The sequence below is a fragment of the Ilyonectria robusta genome (assembly GCF_021365365.1).
Source record: "Ilyonectria robusta strain PMI_751 chromosome Unknown BGZ61scaffold_5, whole genome shotgun sequence".
Lineage (NCBI taxonomy): Eukaryota > Fungi > Ascomycota > Sordariomycetes > Hypocreales > Nectriaceae > Ilyonectria > Ilyonectria robusta.
In genome coordinates, this window is record NW_025764439.1 from 981531 (window position 1) to 1009507 (window position 27977).

General features: G+C 52.4%; 9 protein-coding genes across 9 annotated transcripts; 4 read left to right on the forward strand and 5 right to left on the reverse strand.

The window, feature by feature from the left end:
- Nucleotides 1-76: 76 nt before the first annotated feature.
- Nucleotides 77-1153, reverse strand: BGZ61DRAFT_446478 (uncharacterized protein). Its single transcript, XM_046245213.1, has one exon. The coding sequence runs from the start codon at nt 935-937 to the stop codon at nt 203-205; it is 735 nt and encodes a 244-aa protein (XP_046107528.1). The 5' UTR covers nt 938-1153; the 3' UTR covers nt 77-202.
- A 776-nt stretch (nt 1154-1929) lies between these two features.
- BGZ61DRAFT_182886 (uncharacterized protein) lies at nt 1930-3711 on the reverse strand. Its single transcript, XM_046237699.1, has 7 exons — nt 3402-3711; nt 3312-3339; nt 3039-3210; nt 2844-2980; nt 2741-2795; nt 2469-2664; nt 1930-2377 (listed from the first exon to the last, which is right to left on the reverse strand). Exons 1-7 carry the CDS (start codon nt 3552-3554, stop codon nt 1979-1981), a joined length of 1140 nt encoding a protein of 379 aa, XP_046107529.1. The 5' UTR covers nt 3555-3711; the 3' UTR covers nt 1930-1978.
- A 1253-nt stretch (nt 3712-4964) lies between these two features.
- Nucleotides 4965-7472, forward strand: BGZ61DRAFT_446482 (uncharacterized protein). The gene is made up of 5 exons (XM_046245214.1): nt 4965-5072; nt 5156-5275; nt 5325-5541; nt 5677-6213; nt 6261-7472. The coding sequence occupies exons 1-5, from the start codon at nt 5035-5037 to the stop codon at nt 7068-7070; spliced, it is 1722 nt and encodes a 573-aa protein (XP_046107530.1). The 5' UTR covers nt 4965-5034; the 3' UTR covers nt 7071-7472.
- Nucleotides 7473-7637: 165 nt separating this feature from the next.
- On the reverse strand, nt 7638-10151 carry BGZ61DRAFT_504404 (neutral ceramidase precursor; the record flags this gene model as incomplete). The annotated part of the gene is made up of 4 exons (XM_046251798.1): nt 7638-8844; nt 8898-9428; nt 9480-9863; nt 9915-10151. The coding sequence occupies 4 exons, from the start codon at nt 10149-10151 to the stop codon at nt 7753-7755; spliced, it is 2244 nt and encodes a 747-aa protein (XP_046107531.1). The 3' UTR covers nt 7638-7752.
- Nucleotides 10152-11318: 1167 nt separating this feature from the next.
- On the reverse strand, nt 11319-13238 carry BGZ61DRAFT_415271 (uncharacterized protein; the record flags this gene model as incomplete). The annotated part of the gene is made up of 6 exons (XM_046243347.1): nt 11319-11942; nt 11992-12464; nt 12536-12609; nt 12663-12696; nt 12855-12874; nt 13043-13238. The coding sequence occupies 6 exons, from the start codon at nt 13236-13238 to the stop codon at nt 11534-11536; spliced, it is 1206 nt and encodes a 401-aa protein (XP_046107532.1). The 3' UTR covers nt 11319-11533.
- A 1793-nt stretch (nt 13239-15031) lies between these two features.
- On the forward strand, nt 15032-16892 carry BGZ61DRAFT_529699 (uncharacterized protein; the record flags this gene model as incomplete). Its single annotated transcript, XM_046253443.1, has 4 exons — nt 15032-15118; nt 15239-15500; nt 15574-15885; nt 15958-16892. The coding sequence occupies 4 exons, from the start codon at nt 15032-15034 to the stop codon at nt 16890-16892; spliced, it is 1596 nt and encodes a 531-aa protein (XP_046107533.1).
- A 525-nt stretch (nt 16893-17417) lies between these two features.
- Nucleotides 17418-20831, reverse strand: BGZ61DRAFT_446488 (putative ATP-dependent DNA helicase). Its single transcript, XM_046245215.1, has one exon. The coding sequence runs from the start codon at nt 20578-20580 to the stop codon at nt 17641-17643; it is 2940 nt and encodes a 979-aa protein (XP_046107534.1). The 5' UTR covers nt 20581-20831; the 3' UTR covers nt 17418-17640.
- Nucleotides 20832-22516: 1685 nt separating this feature from the next.
- On the forward strand, nt 22517-24689 carry BGZ61DRAFT_446491 (uncharacterized protein). The gene has a single exon (XM_046245216.1). It carries the CDS (start codon nt 22839-22841, stop codon nt 24348-24350), a length of 1512 nt encoding a protein of 503 aa, XP_046107535.1. The 5' UTR covers nt 22517-22838; the 3' UTR covers nt 24351-24689.
- Nucleotides 24690-25295: 606 nt separating this feature from the next.
- On the forward strand, nt 25296-26025 carry BGZ61DRAFT_182947 (uncharacterized protein). Its single transcript, XM_046237700.1, has one exon. It carries the CDS (start codon nt 25429-25431, stop codon nt 25825-25827), a length of 399 nt encoding a protein of 132 aa, XP_046107536.1. The 5' UTR covers nt 25296-25428; the 3' UTR covers nt 25828-26025.
- The last annotated feature ends 1952 nt before the right edge of the window (nt 26026-27977 follow it).

Below are 27977 nucleotides of genomic sequence, written 5' to 3' on the forward strand. Positions count from 1 at the left end.
TATAGGGGTATTACTCAATTCTCAGACTCGCACTATATGCCTCAACGAAGCTGATAAGTCATGCCAAAAGAATAGTACTTTATCCAACTGACATCGAATTTGAGAAGTACTAGAACGGCCTCTATTCTAGCCATCGAAAGTCCCTCAAGGGAAATCCAATTACTCTATCATTACTTATTTACACGAAATGAGTAGATGGTCATCATCCTTGCGTCCGCATAAAAAGGTTGGGCGGCCGGTCTCGGTCCGCAAACTCGGCGTCAACAATGTACTCAACATCCCCTTCGGCCTTAAATCCCATCTTTGCGTAGAGATGTCTGCCCATGCTAGATCCCTCCAGAATAGCCTCAATCCCGCCCCGGCGTTGTGCCTCATCTAAACCCCACTGCACCAGCTTTCTCGCGATGCCCTTGCCCTGGAAGACCGGGTCAACGACGCAAAGGTCCAGAACCATGACTGTCGGCGGTGAAGCGGTCGCCTTTTCCCTGATCACCTCGAAACGTCGTCGGTGCAGCGACTCGAGAAGCTGGCAGCCGTAACGTTGCTCGGCCTCGTTGCCAGGATACAGCGCTTCGAGGTCGGCGCGGGTGTCCTCGACTGGGACATCTCCCTGGCCCTCGACGGCCGATGCGTGGACCCAGATTGCGACGCCCACTAGGATACGCTCGCCTTCTCGCTCGGGGTCTGGCAGAGTCGCCTTGACGTGCATGACGTTCAGTTCGCCCTTGTTGTCCTTCTTCACACCACTCCAGCGGTCCACCATGCGCTGAGCACCTTTGGCTCTCCCCTCGGGGGTATCCCAACCAGGGTTCATGACGATCCAGATAGCATCATGGGTCTGGCTACCGAAGGTCTTGCACGCGCAGTCGAAGCTGCTTATGATGTCCTCCGCATTCGTGATGATCTCAACGCGGAGATCAGAAATGTTGCTAGCCATGATTGCGGGCTAGGGGGGATGGTTCCTGGTTCCGGTGACAGTGATATTGGATTCAAGTATTTGAGCTATCCAGCTGGTAATGAACTCGAGAAACATTAATCCTCACTGCAGGCGCTCGGAAATCCCGAAACTTATCCTTAGTGAAGCACTAGCAAGAGGGATTAATTGCCCGTATTAGTCAACAGCTCCGCTTTCGTTTAAGACTCTCATGAAGTTGTGGATATCGAGTCTTGGCAAGAGAAATCGCAATGTCGGAATATGCTATATTAGAACTCCTTTACCGCCCTTTTAAACTTCTATGGCGTTGGAAATGCTTAAAATTAAGACTTCCAGCTTACTTCATGGTTGAGAGAAAAGGGAGTCGGGATCAGATTGCAAGAGAGCCAGGCGCCTATTTGACGAAAAGAGGGGATCTCATGACAATTTTCCATCCAAAAGGACCAGATTCGTCGGTAGCAACATAGGACAGCTTAACAAAACGAACTCGTCTCTATAGTCACCCACTTGCAAGCAATATACATGACGACGCTGCATGTCATAACGGGCGGTAGGCCAAAATCGCTCGAGCTACCCTATACATCTTGACATGGATAGCATGGCTTTGTCTTCACACAAATACATATACTCGACAAAATTGTATGTTCGCCGACGAAATACAGTCCATTAGGCTAGTGGTCAGACGTTGGAATTTTGAGAGGTTATTTAACTGATTGCAAGATACCTTGCAGGGGCGTACAAAAGAATGGATGTGCTTCCTGGCGTTATCCAACTCAATCGAATTACGGACCATCGGCTACGGAGGCCAGCTCTGGGCCTCTTCCCAATGCAATGCTCCTTCAGATGTGGCTAGATGCCAAGGTGCCCCCGTTCCCCATGTCTACAATGCCATGTCAATTAGATGTTTCACTATCTCGGCGGAACTTGGTCAGACCGCGCTTTAGTTTATACAGTTTCCTGGGACTACTGGGGGGGAAACGTTGACTTGAGGGTGATTAATATCAAGACATTCCATTACTTTATTCTAACTCTAACAATAATATCTTACACATCCAATGTCGATTTCGCTGGACTGACTTCATATTCTCTTGTCACCATGATACCGTTTTGGTGACTACTTCCATTACTCTTCGTGCTTTCCGCTCGGATATCATTCTGATATGCACTGTAATCGGGCTTTTTGCCGTAGTCGGGCTTCTGCACGATGTGTTCCTCGCTGGAGTTGTCTCCCAAATCTGTCATCATCTTGCGATGGCGGTTCGCAGAATTCGCGCTGGGGCCGGCCCCTGAGCCACCGATTGTGCCTAAAGGATGTCCGTACTTATTGGCTGCGTAGCCGCTTGACTTGTAGCGTTCGCTGCTTCCTTTGCTGGACCCGATCCATCGGGATGCGGAGAATAGAGGCTTGATAGCGGCGGCGTTGACTGCGATGATACCAACAAACTTGTGACAAGTTAGAAACCGGGAGTGACAAAGTAGGGCCGAGAATAGCAGGTGCAAGGTGGTGTATACTATGCAATACGGGAGTACTTACTGTTTCTCGAATAGCCCAAATCGTACTGGTGTTGATGCCCGAAATGTCTTTCAGCGACAGGACGCAGCGCAGTAATGTGGCGATCATGATGAAGACACCAGAGCACAAGAGAACGCCGATTATCAACTTCCTCTTGATGTTGAGCTTTACTTTCCAGAGCAGAGGAACTGGAATGCTGACAATGACGAAATCGGTGCTAATTGCGAGTGAGCATTCATCGCTGAGATGACACAGTGCCAAGTATTTCGTCGCCACGTAGTACGGATACTTACGATAGATTGAGGACCACAAGACTGATGTAGTTGGCAACGGCGAGGGTGCATTGATCTATGGCACATTAGTTTGCATTGTGCTATCAGGTCATGGAATACTTACCACCGGGATACGGCGTTACCTGCCAGTTCTTCCTGACAGGAGTGCAGTGGCCCCAGATGACGGCTATGACGCCAATGTACGCCACCACACACACCAGTTGCGTCCACTTGACAATCTTCTGTTGTTTTAGGCCGAGCCTGGTCGTTGTGTTAGTACATGGACATGTCGGAATCGTATGTGTCGGAGAGAGCATACGTCATGCGGTTGTAAAAGCACAGCATGGTTCCCTTGAGACACCAAATGAGGGTCACGTAGAAGTTCCAGCCGGCGAGAAGGCATTTCGAACCGAATTCTCTCCTTGCGATCTCTGCGTCTGTCAGAGTAGCGCCGATCTCGTTCGTGACACCGATATTTGTTCCGTTTTGGCCTGAGACGAGTATTAGCGACACTCCTCGACCAACCGCGATCAACGAGAGAATAGCTGATGGAGCTGTGTGGTTGCAGCGTGAACCTTGGAGCATAACGTACCGATGAGCTCTAACATGACCAACTCAGCCTGCATGAAAAAGGATCGGTTAGAGGTGTTCAGGGTTTAACTCGGAGGAAAGGATGACATGCCGTCCAGAATACCAAGGATAACATGGCAAAGTAGTCATCGCCTTGCCAGTTCTTTAGGCCAACCGTTTTCCATCTCGCGAAAAACCGTAGTAACAATACCAAAGACCCAATGCCGTATTCGGTCCAGGCCTCGGTTTGAAAGGGCGTTGCCATGACTGAGGAAGGCAACCAACGGCCCGGTGTTGTGCGAGGGTGTAGAGGATGTTTAGTGGCCACTGGGATGTAGTCGAAAGGGGAAGACGAGGATGTTAAGTGCGGTATGCCAAGGGCAAAGGAGGCGCAACAATCAGGTAAGCCTCTGGTAGACTTTGCGAAGATTCATGAGCTGGCGAGTTCAATGCGGAGCGGCGAGGTGGGTCAGGACAACATAAATTCGCAAACAGAACTGCAGACGGACGGCTCGAGTGAGCCATTCCACCATCTTTTGACTGCAGATAGCGTCGCATCTTCCCCTGAGTGACCTGCGATTACAACATAGATTCTGGAACAAGTTTTAGTTCATGCCTGCGAGATTTGGATGTCTGTCTTAACGTCGGGGATGATCCTTCGACTAACAGACAGGGGTCGCGAGTCAGGCCATTTCTCCCCAGGATCCATAACGGTTTGTCATAGTTGAGATGGAGAACAGGGATCTCAATGGCACGGCCCAGCGTTGACATGGAGTTGAAGACATGGGGGAGCTGGGCCATCTCGGCATCTGCCCGCATCTGACGGAGCATTACATCGGGAAGAAGGATCCGGAGGTGGCCCCCGTAGCCGATGGCACTATGTCAGTCTTCGAAACAACACCCATGTGGGCGATTGATCTCGCCTGAATATTGAGCATTCAGATGCGTATTTATGTATGTAGGTGTAGCTGAATGCGACCAACTAGCTCGCGTCAACGGCGAAAGGCTCTGCAATTAATGCGCGGTAAGTGTGACATCGCGGCAAAGACCTAGTAAAGGATCGCCGCCCTTCGGTAAATCCCGAGCTTCCTAGGACGGAGATGGCTCGTTGATCATCTTATAGCCGATATACGCGCGCTCAGAATTGCCTCAGGCATCCCGGTGCCGTCCAACGCGCTCCAGATTGCCAGCCTGCATGGGAAATGGGATTCGGGCTTGGCCCTGGTAGCGCCGTCGTCAGCTGTGGTGTTGGTGGCTTTCCCCGATCCCCAAACGGATCCGCGCGTGCTCCGCCGCTCCTTTGCAACGTTGTTGGTGAAGGCCTTCCTTGAAGAAAGGCCGGACACCCTCCGATTGGACATTTTTCAAGCCTGGGTATGATGCTGGCCTGGGCGGTGCACATCTTTCCCTTGGACTCTTTACGTGTCCCTGCCATGCGTCGTATTCTCATAGCCGATTGAGACCTGTTGGCCTGGTCGCCTGTTACACGTGTAACGAAACCGTTACAGTTACAGCCGTTGGTCCAGTTGGAGATCTCAATCTCGAGCGGCTTGATGCGTGTCTTAAAACTAGCCATGCAAGTAAACCCAGAAGCGCTGTTAGTGCCCAAAGGCCGCCCATATAAGAGATGTGCGTGCGCGGCCGAGATGCGCTGGATCCTTTATCCTTGAAAGATCATCATTGTTAGAACCATCTTACTCGACCTTCACCCGATCTGTCATACTCATTATACAGAAGCCCTTACAATGGCGACCCTTGATTCTTATGACTTCATTGTCTGTGGGTAAGTTGTCTTTCGGTTTCATGGGTTCAATCGTGATCGACATCGCCAAAGTCTTTGTGCTGGTTCTAACAATCTCCCCGCAGAGGTGGCACCACCGGTTGTGTCGTGGCCGCACGGCTCGCCGAAAATCCTGACACCAAGGTCCTTGTGATTGAGGCTGGTCAACACAATGAGAACCTGGAGACCGTACACATGGTTGGAGGGTAAGCAAACAGATTCCATCTCCGTGTCACTGCTGACGTCTCCCTCAAGTTGGTCTAAGAACTTCGACAAGGAGACGGATTGGAACGTCGTTTCTGAGAAGCAAGCTGCTGCGAACGACCGCCAGGTGAAGTTGAGCCGTGGCAAGTTCCTCGGTGGCTGTTCTGGCTGCAACGGCACACTATGCATCCGCGGTGTGAAGCAGGACTATGACGATTGGGAGCTTCCAGGCTGGAGCGGTGAAGAAGTCTTTGCCTACATTAACAAGGTACCCAAGCCCAATCCCTTGGTCATTTCTGACGCTTCCCCACGCGGCATCACCCCGCCTTTCCATCGCCAGCACCGCAAATCACCTTGCTTTTTGTTTTGCGTTTTCTGTTCACGACTAACCCCGGTATGTTAGGCCGAAACTTTCCATGGCAAGCCCTGGTTCAAGGAATCTAAGGAAGATCATGGAAGCAGTGGTCATCTCCACACAGAGCCTCATGACCTTGCCCCCATCTCCAATCTCGTCAGAGACTCGATGGTGTCCAAGGGACTTCCCCTAGACCCGGACATGTTCTCTCATGGAAACACACCCCACGGGTGTGGACATGCCGTGAGAACCGTCTACCAAGGCATTCGCACTACTGGAGCAGACTTTGTCACAAAGACGCCAAGGGACAATATCCATCTCATGGTCGAGACCCACGTAGATAAGGTGCTTTTCGACATAAATGAGGATGGCGAGTTCATCGCTGCCGGAGTCAGGGCTGTCAAATCAGACGGTACCGTGGTCGAGGTGAAGGCCAAGAAGGAGGTCATTGTCTCTGGTGGAGCGTACTGCAGCCCGAATATCCTGAACCGCAGTGGAATTGGAGCCAAGGGTGAGCTCGAGAAGCATGGCATCCCCACTCTTATCGATCTTCCTGGAGTGGGCAGGAATCTGCAAGATCATCTGGTAAGACACCCCGCTTGCACAGTCCCCACCCACTAACATCGCTCCAGATCGTCTTCATGTTTTACGAGACGGAGAAGGAGGGCCTCACAAAGGATCACCAGGTCTATCATGGAGACGCCTTGGCCAAGTCGTACGCACTCTGGAAGGAACAGAAGACCGGGTTCCTGTCGTCTTTCCCCTTTGGCATCTTTGCCTTTGCTCGTCTGGATGAGCGGCTTGCCGACTCAGAGCTGTGGAAGTCGGCTCCTCGAAAGGAAGGCCGCGACCCGATGGGTCTGACGCCCTCGCAGCCAAACGTCGAGTTTTTCACGACTGAATGCTATGGCGGGCCCAAGCACTTTGATCAGTTCCCTGTGAACGGCAAGCATGCATTCTCCATCATCGCCGAGCTCTTCGCGCCTCGATCGCGAGGAACCGTGACGCTGCGAAGTGGGGATCCCACTGCCGTGCCGGTAGTTGACTGCAACTACCTCTCTGACCCCCTCGATGTGGAGGTGCTTTCGGAAGCCTGCAGGTTTGGCAACGAAATCGTCATGGAAGGTGCTGGAACCAAGGACATTGTTAAGGGTGCTTGGCCTGCTACTGCCACGCATGCTGGGTTCAAGACGCGAGAGGACTGGACTCCGTACGTGAGGGACAACGCGACGACATGTTACCACGCCGCTGGCACTTGTGCCATGGGCAAGTCGTCCGACCCCAACTCGGTTGTTGACGAGCAGCTCCGTGTCAAGGGCATCAAGGGCCTCCGAGTTGCCGACTGCAGCATCATGCCCACCCTGAACAACGGCCACACGCAGATGCCAGCGTACGGCATTGGAGAGAAGGTCGCCGACATGATCAAGGCCGCGTGGGCTTAGGAGGCCTCAGAGTTGAACGGGAAAAGGCACATGTGAATAAAGCCATGTGCGGATCAAGTCGGACAAGAGGCTTAGCTGCAGTCCGCATCGACGCCAGGTTGCCTCGCCTGAATATTCTTGCAGGTGGCTTGCGAGGCGACTGAATAACACGGCGAGGACGGTACGAAGGATTTTCGCAGTGCATACAGTGCGGGTCACAGACCAATGATCGTAAACAGTTAAAAATGGCAATCTGAGCGCACTTCTTGGCTGCATTGCGGTGAAACGGGCCTCGTCACCTCGTTGGTCTCAAGATACAGCGTTGGTTGAGTGTTGAAAGAAGCTAAACTATCTCCACCTCAGCTAATGCGGGGGGCTTTGAGCGACGTAACATAGTGCGGAAGGGTTCCAGCCAATAGAAAGAGTGAATTACCGCCCAATGCCCCACCGTATTCCCGTCACCGTAGGGCTTAACTTAGACACCCGTCGGCCTCAGGCAGGGCGAAAGATCTGCCGTTAGCCCGAGGCTCCACTGAGTACTCCCCGCTAACCCTTCTGTAGTTAACCCTCTGTAGCTGACCGTTTGTCGCTAAAAATCCTTCTGTCCTTCTGGCGAGGCCCTGAAGCGGCTCTCCACCAGGCCCCCCAAGCTAAAGGAGAATTTGCTGCTCCTCCCGTCGATCATTTTAGTAAGACCGCTCCTTCAACTCAACACGAACTCCTGACTTGTCCCCGTAAACGCCGATATAGATCCTATAAGGGGCTTCGAATCTCCGTAATACTTGACCCTATACGTGCCCTTTTCGGCGTTGCCGCTCGTCTCCCACGTAATATCCACCTCGCTGTGACCAAGGACCCAGTTTGTGCGACGCCACGAATACACCAGGAACCAGTCTGCATCGTCTCGCACCCGTGTCCACACCCCGTTGATCTTCTGCTCGATGGCAGCAAAAGTGCCCTCCAATCGCAGATTGTTACGGGGGTTTGCTCCCTGGAATGTCACCTTGACAACGGCCCCTAGGCTCCCTGAGTCGGGTTGGTCCAGTACCTTGCCGAAGGCGGAGCCGATCGGCGCGGCGTCATATACAACCCCTGTGATGAACGAAAGTGAATCGCCGCGATTGTCAGGGGCCAAGGGTCCCTGATCAGGTACCTTGTTTGAGTCTGGCGCGAGATAGCCCAGGTTTGAGACTGTGAGATTGATATATGCGTGCAGCTCGTGTGGGCCGTACAGAGTCGAGGCTCCCTCGTAACGTTGGATCTCATACTCTTCGGGCGTAGCAACATAGTGCGCGTATGTATTGGCAGGGCCGCCCAGAACCACGATGGGATCCACGTCGAGAAAAGTAGCTGCCTCCTTGCCAACTGCGTCTCTCCACCTGCGGCCGCTCATGGTCGTGGCTTCACTCGGGCTTATAATAAGGACTAGTTGACCAGCACGGAGCACCTGAATGTCGACAATGTTAGGTGACCAGGGGTAAGGTTCCGACATTTCTCCCACGTCAAGAAGAATGGGCTTGGATCCCTGGCATGCCTTTTGCTCTGCAGTCGGCGTCCTAAGCAGGCCCGACACGGCTGCCCACACGGGATTCGCATCCGGATCGCCAGAGTCGGCTTGAGTGAAGTCGAAGAACCCAGGCCAGTCAGATGTGCCGGCAGCGAAAGAATAACCTAGCGCAGCAGGGCAGGTTTTGCCAGTGCTTCCGTCGGGGAGCTTGAATTCCCAGAAGCTCATATCATGGTAGAAATGAAAGCTTTTCACGGTTGACCCAACAACTGCGGTGGAGGATGTGTCCTGCATACCAGTTAGATATTGAGCAATTGTTTCATAGACGGTTGGGAACCTACGTAAGCTTCCTTGGCACCAACGTATTGTCGGCGTCCAATTTCGTAGCAACTGGACACTCCGAGGTCGAGCTTCCTAAACTCAGGCCCTCGACCGTGGCAAGATTGTGACAATCCGTCTGCGCATGTGCTGTTCTCGAGGCTGCACTGGCTGCCCGAGCCGTCGTCACAGTATGCACCCAGTGTGTTTGGTGTCGTATCGCCGACATTTGCCTGACTAAATCCAGCCACAAAGCCATCGGCGGCCGAGTCTTCACTCTCCATCTCGCGTTCGAACATCCACGCCGCGACTCCTTTGTTATCTCCTGCGACATGTGTGTTGTTGCCGAGGAGTGAAGTGCCGTGGACGGGCAACCATGTCAACACACCGATGTTCTTGTTGTCCGATGCTCGCTGGAATCGGAGGAGAGTGAGAGTTGTGTCTACTGACGCGCTATACTTCGCGCGCTCTGCTGCCGGGTTGTTCAGATATGACCACAGAGATCTGTTTATCGCTGCATCCTCCACCTCTGCTGTGCTAACACCGAGGTAGCCCTGGAGAAATATTAGATTTGGGTACGGAAATCAGCATGGACAGTTACTTGCCTCTTGGAGACTTTCATGGGCGCGTTTGATAGAGAGCACAGCACCGTCAACGATAGCCTGATACGTCTCTTTGCTGAAACCAAGTGTCGTTATCTGAGGGAGTAGGTAGTTATACCAGCCTCCTGGTCCGGCATGAGAATGCGTCCCCGTGACTGCGACGTTGTGTTGGGTGTAGACTGAATAGTCGCTGCCAAGAGCCGCGAGGCCATCCATGATACCATATCTTACCGCGGTGTCGCCGGAGGCAGTATCCAATACCAGATATACAAACCGATCTTTCGGGTTCTCTACATCCGCAACAATGAATGCGCGACTATAAATACGCTGCCGAAGTCCTGTGCCTGTTTGATCAAGGTCTGCATACCCAGCGAAGCCTATCTCGACCTAGATTGGGCTTAGCAATGGGTACGGGAACGGTGAGGCTTTTGTACTGACCACTGGACCGGTGATATCAGCCTTTCCAACTCCAATTAGAAACAAGTCGCCTTCTGCAGAGGCTCTATGTTTGATCTTGGCAGTTGTGTCCTCGAATTGAAACCCAGTCTTCCCAGGTGCAGCGTGTGGGGTGAAAAACACCACGCCGAGGAAGAGAAGTAAAATAATGGAGAAAACTCCAATAAATTGCCGCCTTGGAAGGGCCCGGCCATAATTGGCAGAGCGACTTGGGGCCATTGTGGGCAAGTCTGGATCAATTGGTCTAGCTCTGTGGACCAAGTGTTTTCAGATGCTGACACCTTAGATTGAACAATGGTCAACGATCTGCCTTGCTCTTAAAGTCACGGCGGTGTATTTATGCAGTCACAAAAGAGCACAGAGGTCGGGAGTCCGCTTTATTAAGAACGCGACACGGTGGCTGTCCTACTGGCAGGACTATACTTGGTACTGAGCTACGATTTACTTCTGAAGATGTATCCGCCGAGGTTGAGATTGAAGGAACTATCTATCGTTCTTCCAGAAAGGAAGTCGGCTGATGATCAACTGCCTCCCTGGGTAAGTGTAAATGATAGTTCCTCGCTTGACCAAGTATATGCGTGGTTGTGATGCAACCTCATGTCACAGGGCATACCGATAGAGCAGCAAGCAACTGCGGGGGAGGCATTCATGGTGTCTTTGGGGGTCATGTGGGATGAATTCATAGGCGTCGGTAGACCCGGAGGGAAACCCACCGAGTTACTTATCCCAACCCGCTATCCCAACCGCAGCTATATGCCGTCAGGTAACGGCACGAAAATGGAAGTGACCTCCGATGGAGCCCAGATAAGCTCGCACCTCGCTTACACTCAACAAGCTAGAATATCGAATGCGGCCATTGTTATCTCACGACAATAGCCTGCTCTCATTTCAATTAATCGGTCCATTCAGTGATAATGAGGCTAGTCTTCATCCGCGAGGCGGACAATTCTGACGTGTCAGAAGAGGGTAGGCGGAAAAGGTGACGAAAAACTCCCAAGCGTCATCATCATTTACGGGGTCTTATCTCATTCCCCCCTCTTATGGAGCTTCATTCAACTTTTTATTTAGTTGTCTTCTATTCTGTGTGTTTTAATCGGTTGATTACCCTTGCTGTGGTGCCAGCATCACGCGACTGTGACTGAACACCCTTGATAGGGGCATTAGGTTCGGAAATCGACCAATAATTACGAGAAAACTCGACTATAAACTCTGTTTTTTTCTCCATCTTCACTCTATTTAAGATTGCTCAGCCCGGAGTGGTTCATTTTGACATTTGAAGACCTACATCTATCTTGCCCTTGCCCACAATAACAAAGCCAAGATAACGGGACACGAAACCTCAAGGTCTTTTTTCACTCAGCACGATTATTCAACAATCTACGAAACCTAGAATTGACTCATATTGAGTGCAAGATATGTGTGCCGACACGATGTCACTTGCATAATCTATTGGGAGGCTGTAGTGATACACGACCTTATCATTTCCTCTTCCAGCAATCTCGCAATCACATCGTACCCGAAAAGAATACCTTCCCGTTCTAATCATACAGCAGCCCATAATTAATTATCCTTGGTGCCAAGTGCAAATATTCCTGCTTCCTTTATCGTCGCTGTTCGTCGGTGTACTCCACAGTCACCGTTGTTGTCTGAAGGATCGCTTTCCTGGGTGGGGCCTGGACAATACCCTTCTCCGAGTCCGTGTCTCCCCATCCCACGGCTTCCTCACCGTGGCCTCCCATTATTTTCAGATCCTGCCGACCTGTGACAGGTCCCATTAGGTATGCATCATTGACGGCCCTTTCCTCGGGATCAAACTGCGAATAATTATTTCGATCCCGTCGAGATTGAGATGATGGGACGAGGGTTCGACTGGGTGGCTGAGAGTTTTCGGTCGTCCTGGTCTTACTACCATAGCGAGATTCGCCAATGATTTTAGGGGCGATGTGTTTGAAGAATTTCTTGAGGGTCGGTGTTGAAGCGCAGGTGACGATCAGGTTGGCTTCAACGATACTAGAACATTGTCAGCATCAATGACAGCAAAGGATGTCCGGGTACTCACCTCCACACACTGGCCCAAGAAACCACCCAGGTTGCATCAGGGTCAGTCAAAAGCGATGGTAGAATAGAAACGCGAACAACAGAAGTGACGACGGTCAAGGAGCCAATGCAGAATATCCCGAGCAAACCAAACTTCTGCCGTCGTGGGATCTGCAGCTGCATAACCATTCGTATTGGGAGGATGAACAATACCAGGTCGGAAGCAATATTTGCAACGGCTGTTGCGATATATAGACTCGGTCTGTTGAGACAAACTCCGTCTGTTATCGTTACATCCCAATTCATAGCGATGGGCCGGCAGGCAAAGACGAGGGGAATGAAGATGCCCATTGTATAGCCAGAAATCAACACTATTGCTGACCAGGTCGCCATTTTGAACCATCGCTGAGGAGATAGGCGAAGATAAAAGATGAGGAGGGCGATCTTGGCCAATGATCCGCAGATAACGTAGAGCGAGGCGGCGAGGTACACATCCTGGAATGAGATTTGTTAGGACTTTCAATTTGAAGTAGGGCCAGAGCTTCTAGCCGCACTTGTTAACTTACTAGTAAATAGGAGTTGAATTGTTCAACTGATATTTCCCAAGCATGTACGCCTCCAACTCCTGTCGCAAACATGTCTGATCAAGAATGTCAGCTATCCGAACGGCCCAGTCATCTGGGAGTACCTTACGAAGACAAAGTCCCTCCGTTACGAGCGCCAGAATCTACCATCGCCAAGTCAGTAATTACAATCGCAATGCTTGCTTAATCTCACTGCACAATTCCATGTTATGTTTGACGAAACAGAGATCCCTCGTTACCATGATAGCCAACTAAAAGCCGGCTTCGTTTGGGCGGACGGCATAAGGAATTTTCAGCTTACCCAAGATACGATAAGCAAGACTAAACGCCATAATGTCAGCTTTGCACGTTATATTGCCTGTGACAGTGCGGCTCTTCCAAGAATTGCTTCTGCCAAATGCAGGTAGACCACATAATCCCCACTCGGGCGTAAGATGGAAGAACTGCCGGGGAATTGTATGAAAAGAAAACATAAAGAATTCAACTCACAATCATCAACCAGAAGCCCACCTGCAAGGCATACTTTGACATACAGCCGTTGCGCAAAGAAAAGCAACGAAATGGCAGTCCCAAATCCGGCAACGTAGTAGGCCTGTGGGACACCTTGTCTCTGCGGATGATCGAAATCAACCACATATCCCTCTGGTGCGGCCAACACGGTCTCCACTCCATTTGTTACAGGCATGTTGATGTGGTCACTCATGGATAGAGTCGGAGTTGAGTTTGTGGACAAAGTATGTGAAAGGAAAACAAGATCGCAACAGCATTTGAGAAGGGCAGGGCATTCAAATGCCATACAGCCCACGATCCAATTACACCGTTTGCCACCACCCATGACGCCCCCAACGCACAAGGTCTCAAGCAACATATTCTATACGCCTCTTATGCAGGCTGCATATTCAGCCCTCGCTCGTCTCCGTGACTACTTGCCAATAACAAGCCGGCGGAGGATTGGCTCGGGATCCGATACAATCTCCAGTCGATGCTCGCCCAGCTTGTCTGCGTGTCCCCCTTGCCCAGGCCCTTCGTACGCGCACGTGGTCAAGATTTTAGGGGAAATGGTTGATACTTGATTTCAACTTGGTAGAGCCCAAGGCGGAGGAGAATGTCCTCCGAAAAGGTACAGACTCCATTCGTTTGACACTGAAGCATTCGGTGTGATTGAGAAGCCGGAGTATTTCCCACAGCTTACATAGCTCACCGGGATTCCGATCATGCTGAATAGCCCTGGATTTTATTTGCTGTAGATCAGCATGCAGTTTCGACTCTTGATCTCGTGATTTTTGAAGCAGGAGGCACTCAAGTGAATATCCAATCGCTTCTCGCGGCGGGGATCTTCGCCCGGGATTCGGAAAAGGAGATCCTGAATCGCGCGGCCCATGTAAGTGCAGGGGTTAATCCCAGGGGCCGCAAAATCTCTCGTAGCCAGCTGTCACGCCTAGTGGGAATGCAGAGCAGGTCAGAATCTGGCACTTCCCCGCCTCTCTGGTGGTATCTTGGTCTCAGCTAGGCCACCTCGCGTGACCAGGGATGCAGAGGAAGGATCTGGGTTTTGGGGCGAGTGCGTGATGTGGCACGCTGTAACCCTTACTTGGTTGGCTATTAGCTCCAATCTGCGACGTTGCTTTTCGTGCATCTCTGCAGCAATGCGAGATGGAGCCAAGGATCTTTGTTAATCGGTGACGGGGATAAAATCCCTCGGCAATGCAACCCAGTCTCCAGATGAAACTACCATCTTCTTATCATAGGCTGACGTCGAAAGTATGATGGTCTTTGACTTACTCGGCCTCCAATTGCAGACGCAAGAAATCAGATGCAGCGCATTTTTGCGTTGTGGCTTCATTGTGAAAAGCCTCCCCGGATTCATCAACACCCCTGCTTTGTCAACCCCAGCCACTGAGGGGACACTATTAAACGCCGGTGACGGCTCATGGACCCCGGTACCTAGCTCTCCAGGTCTGCGCAATCAAGGACTCCCCGGACTTGGACAGCATGGAGCCGGCATAAGTTACAGTGGAGATATGCCCTTCTGGTAGTAGCGAACTGGCTTCGTCCACGTCGAGAGCTGGCTTATCCCTCAAACAACGGTCGGGTTCGGGAAGAGCCTTTATGACTTTTCCGTATGTATGAGACATATGTCGGAGGACTGGTCTCCCAAAATTTCGGTGTTCAAGTCTTGTGTTCAAATAATCTACTAGACACTAGGAGAATCCATTGCCGGGGTGCGTCGTCAACGTGCCTGCACCAACCCAGGCGCCGTATTCCATTCCTTCCAGACTATAGCCCTGTCTAGCATCTTTGTACAAGCCTGTGGGTCGGTTGCGGTCTTCCTTGTAGTACCGAGGCTTCGATTTAACCTGCGCCTTGGCCAGATGCTTACCCCGCGATGAACGTGTCATAGGATTCTAGCCCTCCACCACGGTGACATCTATATGATCCCTTTTCAAACTTTTTGCAAAATAAATTGTCATTAATAAAATGAAGTTCAATTTTTGGTTTGTTGCCTCCGCGGCGGTAACTCTTAGCCAGTTTACCTCCGCTAAAGAGGCTTCATCCTATCGATGTGTAAGCTTCAGCATCCTTCGTCTTTCGCCGTCACACTACCAACATTTTCAACCGATTTTTTCATCATTTTAATGGTTTTCATTCACGTTCGCTATAAAAAATGTCTAACACGAATCACAGTGTACTCAACTTGCCAAGGCTGGTCTCATCGACAAGATCCTTTACCCGAAGCAAGCGCCCTATGAGCAGCGTATGAACTCATACTGGAGTGAAAGTGCTGCGCTAGCCCCGTACTGCATCGCCTTGCCTGGATCAGCCGAGGATGCGTCCACTATTATGAAAGTTATCGTCAAGAACGATTGTCAATTCGGTATCCGAGGTGGCGGCCATGGCTCCTTTCCCCTGTCCAATTCAATCTCTGACGGGATTACGATTGATCTCGGTAAGTATCCATCCCTCTTCCATCAGACACCAATCATCATGTGTGGTCATCAAGCCATGACTAACCTCTCAAGGTTACATGAACAAAACGGTCTACGATGAGAAGAGAAACCTGGCATTGGTTCAACCTGGCGGGCACTGGCAAGACGTGTACGACACACTCTCCCCTCATGGCGTTACTGTCGCAGGTGGTCGTGCTGGAACCGTTGGTGTTGGTGGTTTTGTGACAGGAGGTGGCAATTCGTTTCACAGCGCGAGCCATGGATTCTCGTGTGACACCGTTGCCAACTTCCAGGTGGTGTTGGCGAACGGCACCATCGCCAATGCAAACGCCACTCACAACGCTGATCTTTGGCAAGCGATGAAGGGGTCGTCGGGAAACTTGGGTGAGTCGCAATCCCCAGCCAATCTTCAGAGATAATAGCGCCCGGTGCCAGAGACACGGCTAACAGCTCCAGCCCTAATTACTCGTATTGACATGTATCCTATTGCTTTCGTCAACAAGTCGAATCCTGTGATTTGGGGTGGCAACCTTCTCTATGATGAGTCCAAGGGCGATGCCGTCATTGAGGCTCTTGTCGATTTCAACGAAAACGTCTACAAGGATGAGAACAGCAGCTCCATTGTCTATTGGGCCTACCTTCCTTCTCTTGGAGGTACCATTGTCAATGCTGCCGTCGAGAACACCAAAGCGGAAGTTAAGCCTGCCGCTTTTGATGGCTACTATGCCGCGAAGCCGTCGAGCGACACGACGGAGGTTGAGCAAATGTCGGCTGTTACCAAGGCACTTGGGTCTGGGCAGCCACCAGGCTTTCGAAACATTTGGTTCACCAGTACATTTTCCAATAACGCAGAGATCATGAAATACACAGTGGAAAAATACAACAAGCTCAACGAGAAGCTTGAGGAGCTCATGCCTAGTGGCGAGTCTGGCCTAAACACGCTATGCATGTTTCAACCTATCACCCAGAGCCACACCCAGAAGGGCGTTCTCAACGGCGGCAACGTGATGGGCTTGGACAAATACACGGAAGACGGCAATTTAATCCTCTTTCTGGTTACGTGGGCCGCGCGCGAGGTGGAGAATGAGGAGGCCGCATTCCCTCTGATCAAGGCCTACATCGAAGACATCGAGACTAAGGCCAAGGAACTGGGCGCATTATGCCCGTGGAAATTTGTCAACTACGCGCATCTATCCCAGGACCCCTTGGCGACCATCGGCGATGAGGCTCTGGCTAAGCTACAGGCTGCTAGTCAAACATGGGACTCTACGGGTGTTTTTCAGTCATTGAGGCAATCTGGTTTCAAAATTCCAGCACAAGTTGGGGAAGAAAATGAACAAAGCCATAGGTGTTTGGGACCAGGGGCTTCGTGTTATCATTTTGAGCTTTGAAGAGACATCGTGGCGATAATACACCTCATCGTGGATGGGAATAAAATCTTTGTATAAAGACCAATTACTATTCAATTTCCAACATAGCTCTCCGCGCCCTTCTTCGTTTGTGCGCGAGTTCAAAGGACCAGACAAAGAAAAAGAGGTGAATCGGATCAGCTCCTCGATGCCAACAGCAGAGAAAGAGATGCTTCCGCTTGGCCATTATCGGATGCACTACTTGGAGCCAAAGATCTGAGGCCAGTATTGGTAGAAAACATAGGTGTCAACGCAGCTGCTGGCGATGAGACCGACGACGACGTAGCGACGGGTTTGTGGCGAGAGGTTGCTCCACCTCCACTTTGAGAAGCCAGATGAGGTGGCCGCGGTTGATGTAGACGCCATGGGCTTGAGCAGGGGCGTCGCAGTGGAGAAGTTGGCGTGGCGCGCAGCTTGGAGAGCTGGAGACGCAACGCGGCTGACGAGAGTTGGCGACATATTGGAGTAAGAGTCGGATGTTTGGAAAGTGGTGTATTGGATAGATGTGGAATGAATTTGAATGTTGGGTTTGTTTGATCCCTTTCGTAGAGATTATTTAATATTTATAGATATGTTGGATGTTGATACACCCTGAGCGTAAGGCCCTCTCGCATTATGCTAACGCGTTAGGGTACAAAGTTATGGTACATGACTCCAAGACACCACCACCATCATCACTATCCCTCACAACGCCTAAATTTCCCGTGTTTTCCAAGTGGCTCCGTTTGCATCAGGCAGGCGGCCCTTTTGGTCGCGTAATCGTCAAAGGCTTAAACGGCTTGCGTAACCGGTCCATCGAGGGTGGAGGACCCAACCCCACAGGCCGCCTAGGCTTCACCGATGTGAAGGTTGTCGCATGAAAGCTGGACGCTGGCCGGTCAGGAACAGGTTTTGGTTCTTCCTCGTCGTTCGATTCTTCATCTTTTGGGGCGGCTCGCGGCGGAGAGCTCGAGAAGCAGGCGTAGGGATTCTTTGGCCCGTCGTCTGCTCTCGGCACAGTTGGCCTCTGTAGAGGTCTCGCAGCGGTGAGTTTGTGGTTCGCCAATTCAGACTCAATCCGTGGCTTCGGTTGCTCGATTCGCGACACCGACGTTGGTCCTTGATGTCGTGACAGAGCAGCTTGGTATCTCGCTTGCGCAAAGTCTACCGCTTGCTTGTGTTCACGTGGCTCTTCGTTCGACTTGGATCGTTGGGTCACAAACCCAAGCAAACTCTTTTGGTCGCTTCCACGCTTTGTGGTTCCCCTCCTAACTCCTGCCTTTGGGGGTGGTGCCTTTGCTGCTGCTTCGGCAGTTGCCACGTCAAGGGCCACTTTGTGCGCGCCGGCCGTTGTAAATCCAGGAAGTGAGGCGACAGTAAAGCCAGATGACTGCTCCATTGTTGTTGCATACTCCCGGTGCCACGGCTTTTCTTCCGATTCCTCGTGGGAGGACTCGTTGTATGAGGTCCGTTGTCGTTTCGGGCCGCGCGAGTAGTTTCGTTCCGAATCACCCTCAAATCCATCTTGTTTCTTAGAGTCGAATGGTTCTATCGGGAAGGCGTCATCCTCGGGAGAAAACATGGGTGGCAGTTTGCCAAAAACTGCACTCTCGCTCGGTGCTACCCTTCCCAAAATCTTGGCTGCACTTTCGACAACCGCTCTGTCGAAGGACGGCCCCTTCTTAGCAAAAGCAGATGAAGCAAATGGGGCAACAAAAGGAGAGAGTTCAACTTTCGAGCTCATCCCCTGTGATCCGTAAAGCGGGCAGCTCAAGTAGAGAAGCGCTTTGGCTCGTGTCATTGCCACGTAAAGCAAACGCCGTTCTTCATCAGTGTCTTCGGATCTCGAGTGGGGGATTGAGCCAGTGTAAACAGAAGGTACGAAAACAACGGGCCACTCGAGTCCTTTCGAGGCATGGATGGTCGATATAGTAATCAGGGACGTCTTGTCTTTGGTCGCATCATCCTTTTGAGCGTCGGATGCCAGCGACACATTTGCAAGGAAACGTCCTAACACGTCATCCTCTTTGACCTGCTCGAGGTTCTCAATCTCGGGAAGGGCATCCTCTTCCGATGTACCAAAGTCTCTCACAAAGTCACCAGCCAAGTTGACAAGTTCCTGGACATTTGCCCACCTCTGCTCATGCTCCTCTGAATACTCCTCCTCCAGGTATTTCTTGAAGTTCAACTGACTGACCAGTTGCTCGATCAGATTGACAATGGTGAATGGGCTACTTTGCGTGATTTGGTCCTTTTGTTTCCGAAGGTTCGATATGATTCTGAGTAGCTCGGTGTTGAGTTTCTGTTCCATCTTAGCCCGGATAGTGGTGGTTGCTTTGCGAGTGCCTCTGCAATGCTTCCACAGGAGTGTCCATAGACTCATTTTACTTTTCTCGGCCTCCTCCAACAAAGACTTGATGGTCGCCTCTCCAATGCCTCGACGAGGCACATTGATGATACGTGCCAGGGCATCGTTGTTGTCGGGTTGGTACACAACCCGCAGATAATCTAGAAGAACTTTGATCTCTTTTCGATCGTAGAACTTGTGGCCGCCTATCATTCGGTATGCAACACCAGCTTTACCAAGTGCAGACTCAATATGCCGAGAGAGCGCTGCTGACCGAAGAAGGATTGCCACATCCTCATTTTTCAACATCTCTCCAAACATCATAATCGCTCGTTTGACTTCGGAGACGATCCACTCCCCTTCCGCAGCCGAACTTTTCAGCGTCCTCAGAACTGGTCGTGCACCCTTAGTATGAACCGGTAAAAGGACTTTTTGGTATCGTTTCTTGTCTTGTTGAATGACGTTGAGGGATACGTCGAGGATTGATTGCGAAGATCGGTAGTTCTCCTCCAGGGAGATCTCATCCGTGTTCGGGTAGTCCCGCAGCAAGCGATAGAGGTTTCTGATCTCGGCCGAACGCCAGCCGTAAATACTTTGATCTGGGTCGCCCACGATAGTGATCCGGTTGTTCGCTTGAGCAAAGAGTCGCATCAGCTCGTACTGGATGCCGTTGGTATCTTGATATTCGTCGATGAGCACAGTTTGGACATTCGAGACGCACACAGGGTGGTCTCGCAATAGTTCGACGCATTTTACCAGGAGATCGTCATAATCCAGCAAGTTCGAGCGGGCCAGTTGTTGTTGATATTCGTCATAGCAGGTTTGAAGTGCTGGGTTCTCTTTTTGCTTCTTGGTCGTCTGGGACGCATCGCCGCCTGGGCCCTTTGCTTTCTTCTTGCTGATCCATGTCCTCGCATACGAGGGCTCTATCCCAAGGTTTAGTCTTTTGCAAATTCTCTGAAGGATGGCCTTGGAATCTCCGTCATCTGCAATGCCGAATTTGGAATCCAGTCCGATGTGTTTTCCGTAGATAGACAAGTACCGACGAGCAATGGAATGAAAGGTTCCGAGAACAATCTTCTTCTCGCATTCTTCGCCCAATGCCTTCCCAATGCGCTCCTTCATTTCCCGGGCAGCTTTGACGGTGAAGGTCGCGACGATGACGTCGTTAGGGCGATACCCCATGCGCTGGACGAGCCATACCACGCGAGACGTGAGAGTATGCGTCTTACCACTTCCCGGGCCAGCGAGAATTGCGACGGTTTTAGCTTGTGATACGACAGCTCGGCGCTGCGCCTCGTTCAGCGACCGCAGGATCGTATCCTCCGAGTTGGATGCTGGCATGGTGGTGACGCGGAACGGTCGACGCGCTTCTGCCACTGGGTCGAGAAAGGAGGTGTCATTGAGGTACTGTTCGGAGGCAAGCGCGTTATCCGAGTTCTCCGGTCCAACGTAGGAAATCAATGAGCAGGTCTCTGCAGCAAAATCGAGACTTGAGTATACACTGCCGTCTGTAATCGCTTGACGAACCTGGACTTGAACTTAGCTCGCGTCACGGCCGAGCATCGCGGTATCACGTGATCGAGGCCCGTGTGGAACATCGGCTAGATGCCTCCAGTCTAGGGTAATGTGAGGGAAGCGATGATTCAGGAAGCGCCGGCTCGACGTTTCAGGTGCCTGGCTTGTAAGTCTTTGATTTCTACGACTTTTTTCATTTTTTGGTACGTATCCTGTCTTGGTGATGCTTGTAAACCCCGTGATTTGTGAAGCAAGGGAGGAAAATCGTGACAACAGATCTTGACGAAGTTCTGTCATCCGTCCCCAGTACCACCGCAACCCTTCGAGATGATAGTTTTGACAAGATCTGTAAACACTGCGGATAAACGTGCCGCGTTTGTTGCCGCTTTGACAATTTTACCAAAAGGAATACGAATCATCGTCGAGCATGTTGTCACAATCACTATCGTCACATCCACCAGGTCACAATCACTCAGCAGTCAGCTTTCACCGTCACATCGCGGCATGCAAGTTTGTACAACACCACCACACAAGCAAATGAGAGCCATCGGTCCTTAACAGTGCTACTCTGTATATGTTCTGTTTGGACTCACATTGGGACTGGTATTGTGATAATATGGTATAGAGCGCATTGACGCAGGGTGAAATGTGACATCGGATGATAGCAGCAGTGACGAGTGAGATCAACCCACTTAGCTTTGCGTGATGCAAGAGGTGTTGTGCTGAAGAAACACCTTTCACCGCTATCGCTTCGCGCGGCGTCTGTGATAATTGACGACATTGGACGAGATCAAGACGGTAGTGAAGGAGGGGCTGTGATAATGATGGACCAGACGTGCCATGGGCCAACGTAACGACCCAATGCCGTGCCAGCAAGGGTAGCGGTCGTGCCACTCCGAAGAATAGACGCCAGCGATGGGCATACCTGGGTGAAGGGTTTCGCACCAGCGACCAGAGGGGTGCCGGAGCAGTGTGATGTCACATCTAGGGGCCCTTCTTATTCGAAGATGTTGACGGACTCACATGATGAGAACGGGATGGTTGACTCCACCACATGCAAGGCCCGAGACCATGGGCACCATGGGAAGCGAGGAGGAGGCAGGCAATAGGGCCTGGATCTGGACTAGTATTTGGCACGGCGGGTTAGAGTGGACGGGGGGAAGAGTTGTATAATCACTGGCGATAAAGAGGAAGCGGAGCGAGAGCGGTCGGTACCTGGGTGAGATGCAGTGGCATGGTGTGGTGTGGTGGATTCAGGAACAGGCACTTCGCCCAAGCAGAGTGTATCCCAACTAACCACAACGAGTACATAGTCTCCCACCTCCAGCAAGAGAACGACCCGGACCGCGGCGCTGGGATTCGCAGAGGCCCGCTCCGCCCCTCCTGTGCTCGCTAACATAAGGTCGGCCATTAAGGGTGCTGCTGCTGTTGGATACGCATTCGGGTACACAGTCGGGTACGCAGGCAGCCCACCAAAGCGAGACTTTCCACCTTGTTAGTGCCACCGCAACCCGTCGAATCGCAACCACCATCTCGACCGTCACACACAGAATGCTGGGAATGGCCCGCACAGTTGACGGGCGGGGGGAAGCAAAAGGTGGTTGGAAACTTGGCGTGCCGGCCCCCGCATGTCGCCAATCACAGCGCCCACCGCTAAACCGCAGGGATAGCCTCCCCTGGCCGGCGCTTAACTGATCGCCGTCGGGCCAATCGCAGACTATAAACGATGTTTTTCATCACGCCGCATCTCCGTCACACTCGCCTTTGCCTGGATCCGTGGATCTATTCTCGGCCGCCCGCCCTCATGCCCCCTCATGCATGTGCCGCCATTCGACGAGTTGCAGGCCTGGCGTAGAACCGGCCCCCCGATGGCCCAGCAAGTCAGAGCCCGGCCCTCGAGGCCAGCGGCTAACTCTCCAAGCATCACCAGCCGCTATATACCTTACTCGGCTGCCGCAAGTTCCGTCTGGTGCATGTAAATCTTCCCCTAGATATGTTTCGTCTCGTCACTCAGGAGGTCTCGTCCCCACGGCTAGATTCTTCATAAGACAGGTTGCTCGCCTTCGCCCGAAACTCTTTCCATCATGCCGCCTGAGGCTACCCGACTCTCACCATTGCTCTCTCTGCTTCTGTCCTTGCCATTCCTTTCACCTTGTGTGCTCGCCCAACTTGACCCCTCCTCGGTGCTCGACGCCCGAGCTGACGATACCCTCACCTCTGCTGATCCTCTGGGAGACAAGAAATACCTGCCCGCCCAGATCGGTGCTATTATTGGAGCTTACGCTGTTTCACTGGTGCTGGTCGCCATCGGCTTGCTTGTCCTCTCCAAGAAGCGCCGCGCTCACTTAACAGCCGGCAACGACGAAATCGACTTTATCGTACGCAAGGATATCGCTGTACCAAACTTCCAGACTGGACCCTTAAACATCAACACCAAGGTCCCAACCGTTCAGAACTTCTCACTACCTTCCCCGACCAAGGACGACTTCGGCGCTCCCAACCCTTACGTCCACCCCTCACCAACTTCCACCGTTGGTGCCCCAGGAGTCAACCAATTTGTTGATCAGCGAATTGTGGCCGCTGATAGAGTCATGGCCCAGTCACAGCTCGAGGAAATGTACAAGCACGTGCTGGAGCACGAAGACGCCAAGAAGCGAGGAGAGTTGTATGAGGCTCCTCTGCCGCTTGGCTCTCACCAGCCGCGCAGCTCGACCTCGGTCGGATCCATGAAGTCGAACGGAACGACCTTGTCCAAGAAGGAACGATCTAAGCCGGCCGGCCTGAACCTCTCCCGGGATGACAAGTCCCAGTCGAGGACTTCCTCGCTCCTATCGGCTCTTCGATCGCCCAAGAAGAAGGCCATGAGGGGCGTTAGCATCTCGTCTCCCATCATGACTCCCCAGTCCGCCACCTTTCCGCGGCAAGAGTCGCAGGAGCTGAGCTCCATCCCGCCCCGACACTATGCGCCGGCAGCTCCGCCCCCGGTCCCCACCGACCAGGTCCCGTTCGGAGCCGTTTATTCCAGGCCCGCAGTGCCTTCCACGCCGGATATCTCGCCCCAGAGTGTCCAGAGCATCGATGAGCGTATCGGTTCTCAGCTCCCTTCCGTCTCTCAAACCCACACCCGAAACAACTCCCAGGCGCCCACTGAGGTTGATCCTGAGTCGGCCACTTCGGAGCACTCCCAGGCGCATCTGGTCGGCCTTCCGCAATCCCCGAAGCCTGGTGCTCGGTTCCCAACCCTCCCGGCATCGCCCAAGCCAGGACAGACGTTCCAGCGCTCCAATAACCCGTCGGCAGTGCGAACCGGTGGCTCGCTGCCCTTGCGTGCTTACGAGCCGTCGATGAACTCTACTACCATCGTTGGTCAGACTACTAAGCAGACCGTGTTTGAGAGAAAGGCACCGATGTCACCTAGCGGCGCCATGACCCCGTACACTGCAGGTGCGGTGCCGTACTCGCCCTACCAGCCGTTCACACCCTGCATGCCCATGACACCGTCATTGGTGACCAAAGAGGACCGGAAGCGAATGAAGAGAATGGTGCCAAAGACTCCGACTCTGAACATGGTCCAGAGTTCCGAGGATGTTTGGTAAGCCACCTACGGCTGGGAGTTGGGAAAGATTCCGTTCATTTCTTTCTTTTTCTTGTTCCCCGGTTTTCTTAGATATTAAACGACCGCCCGTTTCCTTAGACGGCAATCATCATGTCGCTATGACGCGGGATCTACTTATTTCCTTTTTTTTAGTAGGCAATGTTGCGCACGAAGTATACCAATGGCCTTCATCCAGACAGCAGGGGAAGATGGAGAAGGAATATGCAAGGGGGTCAGAGCGTTTATCAATGTATACCAAGTCTTAGCTCACCTACCACCATCATCCCACCGTTGATACGGATTGGAGTGGTGGGAATACACTTTCTAATCTGTCACTAAACTGGATCTAAAACGTGTTTTGTATTGACGTGCGTTATCGAGTGTTGATGTGTAATATTGCGACTTATGACCACATGGTTTAACTGTATTTGGCTTGGGATACAGCGCGGGTAAAGCGCGCCGACATCCTTTCCGGGTGGTGGCGGGGTATCTGGCAATGCCGTAACCTTGCTCGTGGAGGACAGTGTGCATTCCATCCGAGGGGAGTGTGCGTCAAAGGTCTCGACCTTTTCCCTCTTTTGGGTAGCTCGGAGATCGGTCGTTTGTGACGGTGCAAGGAGCGAGAGACAGACTGGGTCTCTACTATACATGGGACCACATCCTCCAGGACCAACACCTGGGGTCTGGGGTCTGGGCTCTGTGAGGAATGGGTCCAACGTGGGAAACGTGGGATGCCACGCGGTCCAGCCGCACCGCCACAAAGCGCAAGCATCGAGAAGCAGGCGGGACGGGCCTCGGACGTCCGACAGGCATGGGAACTTAAATCATGGTCGGGTCGTATCGTGCCCGCCGTCACTTCATCAACAAAAAACTCAATTTGTTTTATCACAGATCTCCTCTAGAGAAGATATCGGGAAGTTCATGGCCTACCACTCCCTACCAAATATAAGCGTGTACTGATTTGCCTGAATTGGGGCAAGGGAAGGCATCCTCCTCCTATGTTGCCTCTGGTTTCGACTTAGTTTAGTATTCTTGACAAACCTGACTTTAAGGTACGAAGATCTAACGGACCCTGGATAATGATTGCAACCGAGAATGTGGCCATGCTAGAAGGCTTGTTTCATATTGGTATGTTGGAACACAAGGAGCGTCTTTGCAGGTGGTCAGATTGGCCTGTCGAAAAGCAAAGAGCGGTTCTCGATATCTTGCGGACAGGTGCGAAGACGCAAGTAGCCGAAGAAGCCCTTCTTGAAGCGGGTCTGTATAAAAAAGCCCGAAGGGAATACGTGGGGGGAGGATTCAGGGCCAATTTACTGGGTCGATACGGTATAGTCTGTCAAGCCAGGAGTTTGAGGAATACTGCACCGTCACCACCCCGAACGGAGATGGCCCAGTCTTCTAACCCTACCATGTCTTATCACGGCCTCAAGCACAGGCACTCGGCTGGGACTGGAATTTCCTTGAATCCAAGACAATGAAGATGATCAGAGCTATGCGGCAGTTCTGCAACATACATGCAGAGCAAGCCGGTTATGGGGAACCTCTTGTCGACTCCGACATCCTTATCTACTTACTGGTTGGGACATCCCTTTTGCGACAAGATTCGGACAGCCAAGAAGGAACGGCCTTGGGCAGGCCGAGATGAGATTGCCTTCCACCTCCTAGACTGATGAAGTCTACCTATCGTGCCTTGGTTGCGCCACCCGTCCAAGGCTTCCCTTTGGAAAGGGCCTGATCATGGTATTGCTATGAGGTTTGGTATCGTCAAATGGGAGAGCTTCGACCCTGTCCAAGGCATCGACTTCGGCAAAATTACAATCACCATCGATGCTCTGGTGACAAATATGGGCATGTCAAACTATGAAAACAGCTCATGGGACAGTATTCGCCAAATCTTCCACCGGGTCCCTGGCACCATCCGTGCTGGAGACCTGATCCGGCCCTTGGAACTGAATCCTGGGCCACAGTTCAGGATCCCGGAGTCTCGCCTATAGCGCCTAGTCCGGAATTCAGTATGCTCGCTTTGTTGACCGACTTATGGGTTCCAGACGATGATTCGGGGCCACGCTCATATTGTCCGCTCGAATGTCAAGACTGCGATGCCAAGTTCATCAGTGTTGGTGCCATGATCCAGCATTTTCGAAAAAACCTGGGTTCTGGCAGGCATGAAATGGATGGATTGTCACAAGTAGGCACCTAGCATGACAACTTGGAGTAGGATACTGTCGACAAGACGTACTGGTAGACGTACTCGTGCGACATACTCGTGCGACCATCCCAGGTGTGGGAAGCAGTTGGTTAGGTAGTCACAAGAAAGCACACTTTGGCTCGTCACAAAGAGACTCACAAAGAGACCTGGGAGAGGACTCACTTTACTTTTTGTTTCCCACTATATCGGTACTACACGTGCGCCTTGTGGCTTTGGCGTACCATGGCTGTCGGAGGCGCGGATTAATATGAGGGGCGGGCTAAGAAGGTGGGCTTGACTGAATAGAGAGGGGCGTCAATATTGAAAACCCTGGATCGCCGATGGATTCACACAGTTGACTGCGGCTTCTGGCGCACGGAGCGGCGGGAACCACGGGGGGGAACGGAGCGGCCGGGAGCAGGCGATGAAAACTTTGCTGCATAATTCCACAGTGCGTCCCGGAGTGTCTCAACTGTGCGACGCCAGCCTAGCATCCACGCCGGCTGCGGTTACCCACCTCGATCACCCGCAAGAGCGCACTATGAATGGCATGGACCTCTCCGAGCCCCAAGAGCCCATTCACAGCGTGTCCCGGTATCCGCGGAGGGGGGGTGATTTGCTTGGCGGCGGGCCGTCTGATGCTGGAGGCGTCGCGAGCTAATCGGAGGCTTGCTGCGGCCTTTTTCTGCACTGTGGCAGTGTGTGGTCGCAGCCAACAGCGGGCACCCGACGGGATCTCGCAGCCAATACGCACTGTAACAAAGCACTGTAGTGGCCGATTCCCCTACGGCCCCTTGTGGAACCTCGCGCTGGACTGGTTTGGTCCGGCTCAAAGCTGGTATGGGCTGATAATGGTTCGATTTCCGTCCGTCCTCGTACACTCTCCTCAAATCGAATTCCCTGCAGGCCTCGTCGTCTCCCTCAATCCCCCCATCCCCCCCATCTCCATCACCACAGCGCTGTCTATCCCCGAGGCTCAGTCAGACCATATTGCGAGCTTGCCATCGCTCTGCCCCCAGTCCCTGGCCTTCCATCGAACGTTCGGCCGCATCCGCCATCGGTCGATCCCACCTCAACCCTCGTTCTCACCCTCGTCCACGCCCTCGTCGCCGGACTCGCCATCGCCGCCGCTACCCAGAGCCCACGAGCCTGAGATCCGACCACCGAACTGCGCCGCCCAGCGACGCACCACGCGGCGATAGCGAGAGATTGGTGCTGCGTGCTGTGTGCTGAGTGCTGTGCGCGCTGAATGCTGAGTGTGTGAGCCTGTGAGCCTGTGAGCCAGTGAGCCCGCGATAGAGAGGAGTGCTGTAGGCCCGGCTCACCTCACCCAGGCTCGCCCACGCCACTCGCTCATCCCATTCCTACCAGCCCTCCGGTGCTCTCACCGCGAAGGCCTTCGGGGTCACCCCAACGATTGGGCCCGTCCAGTGGTGCCCA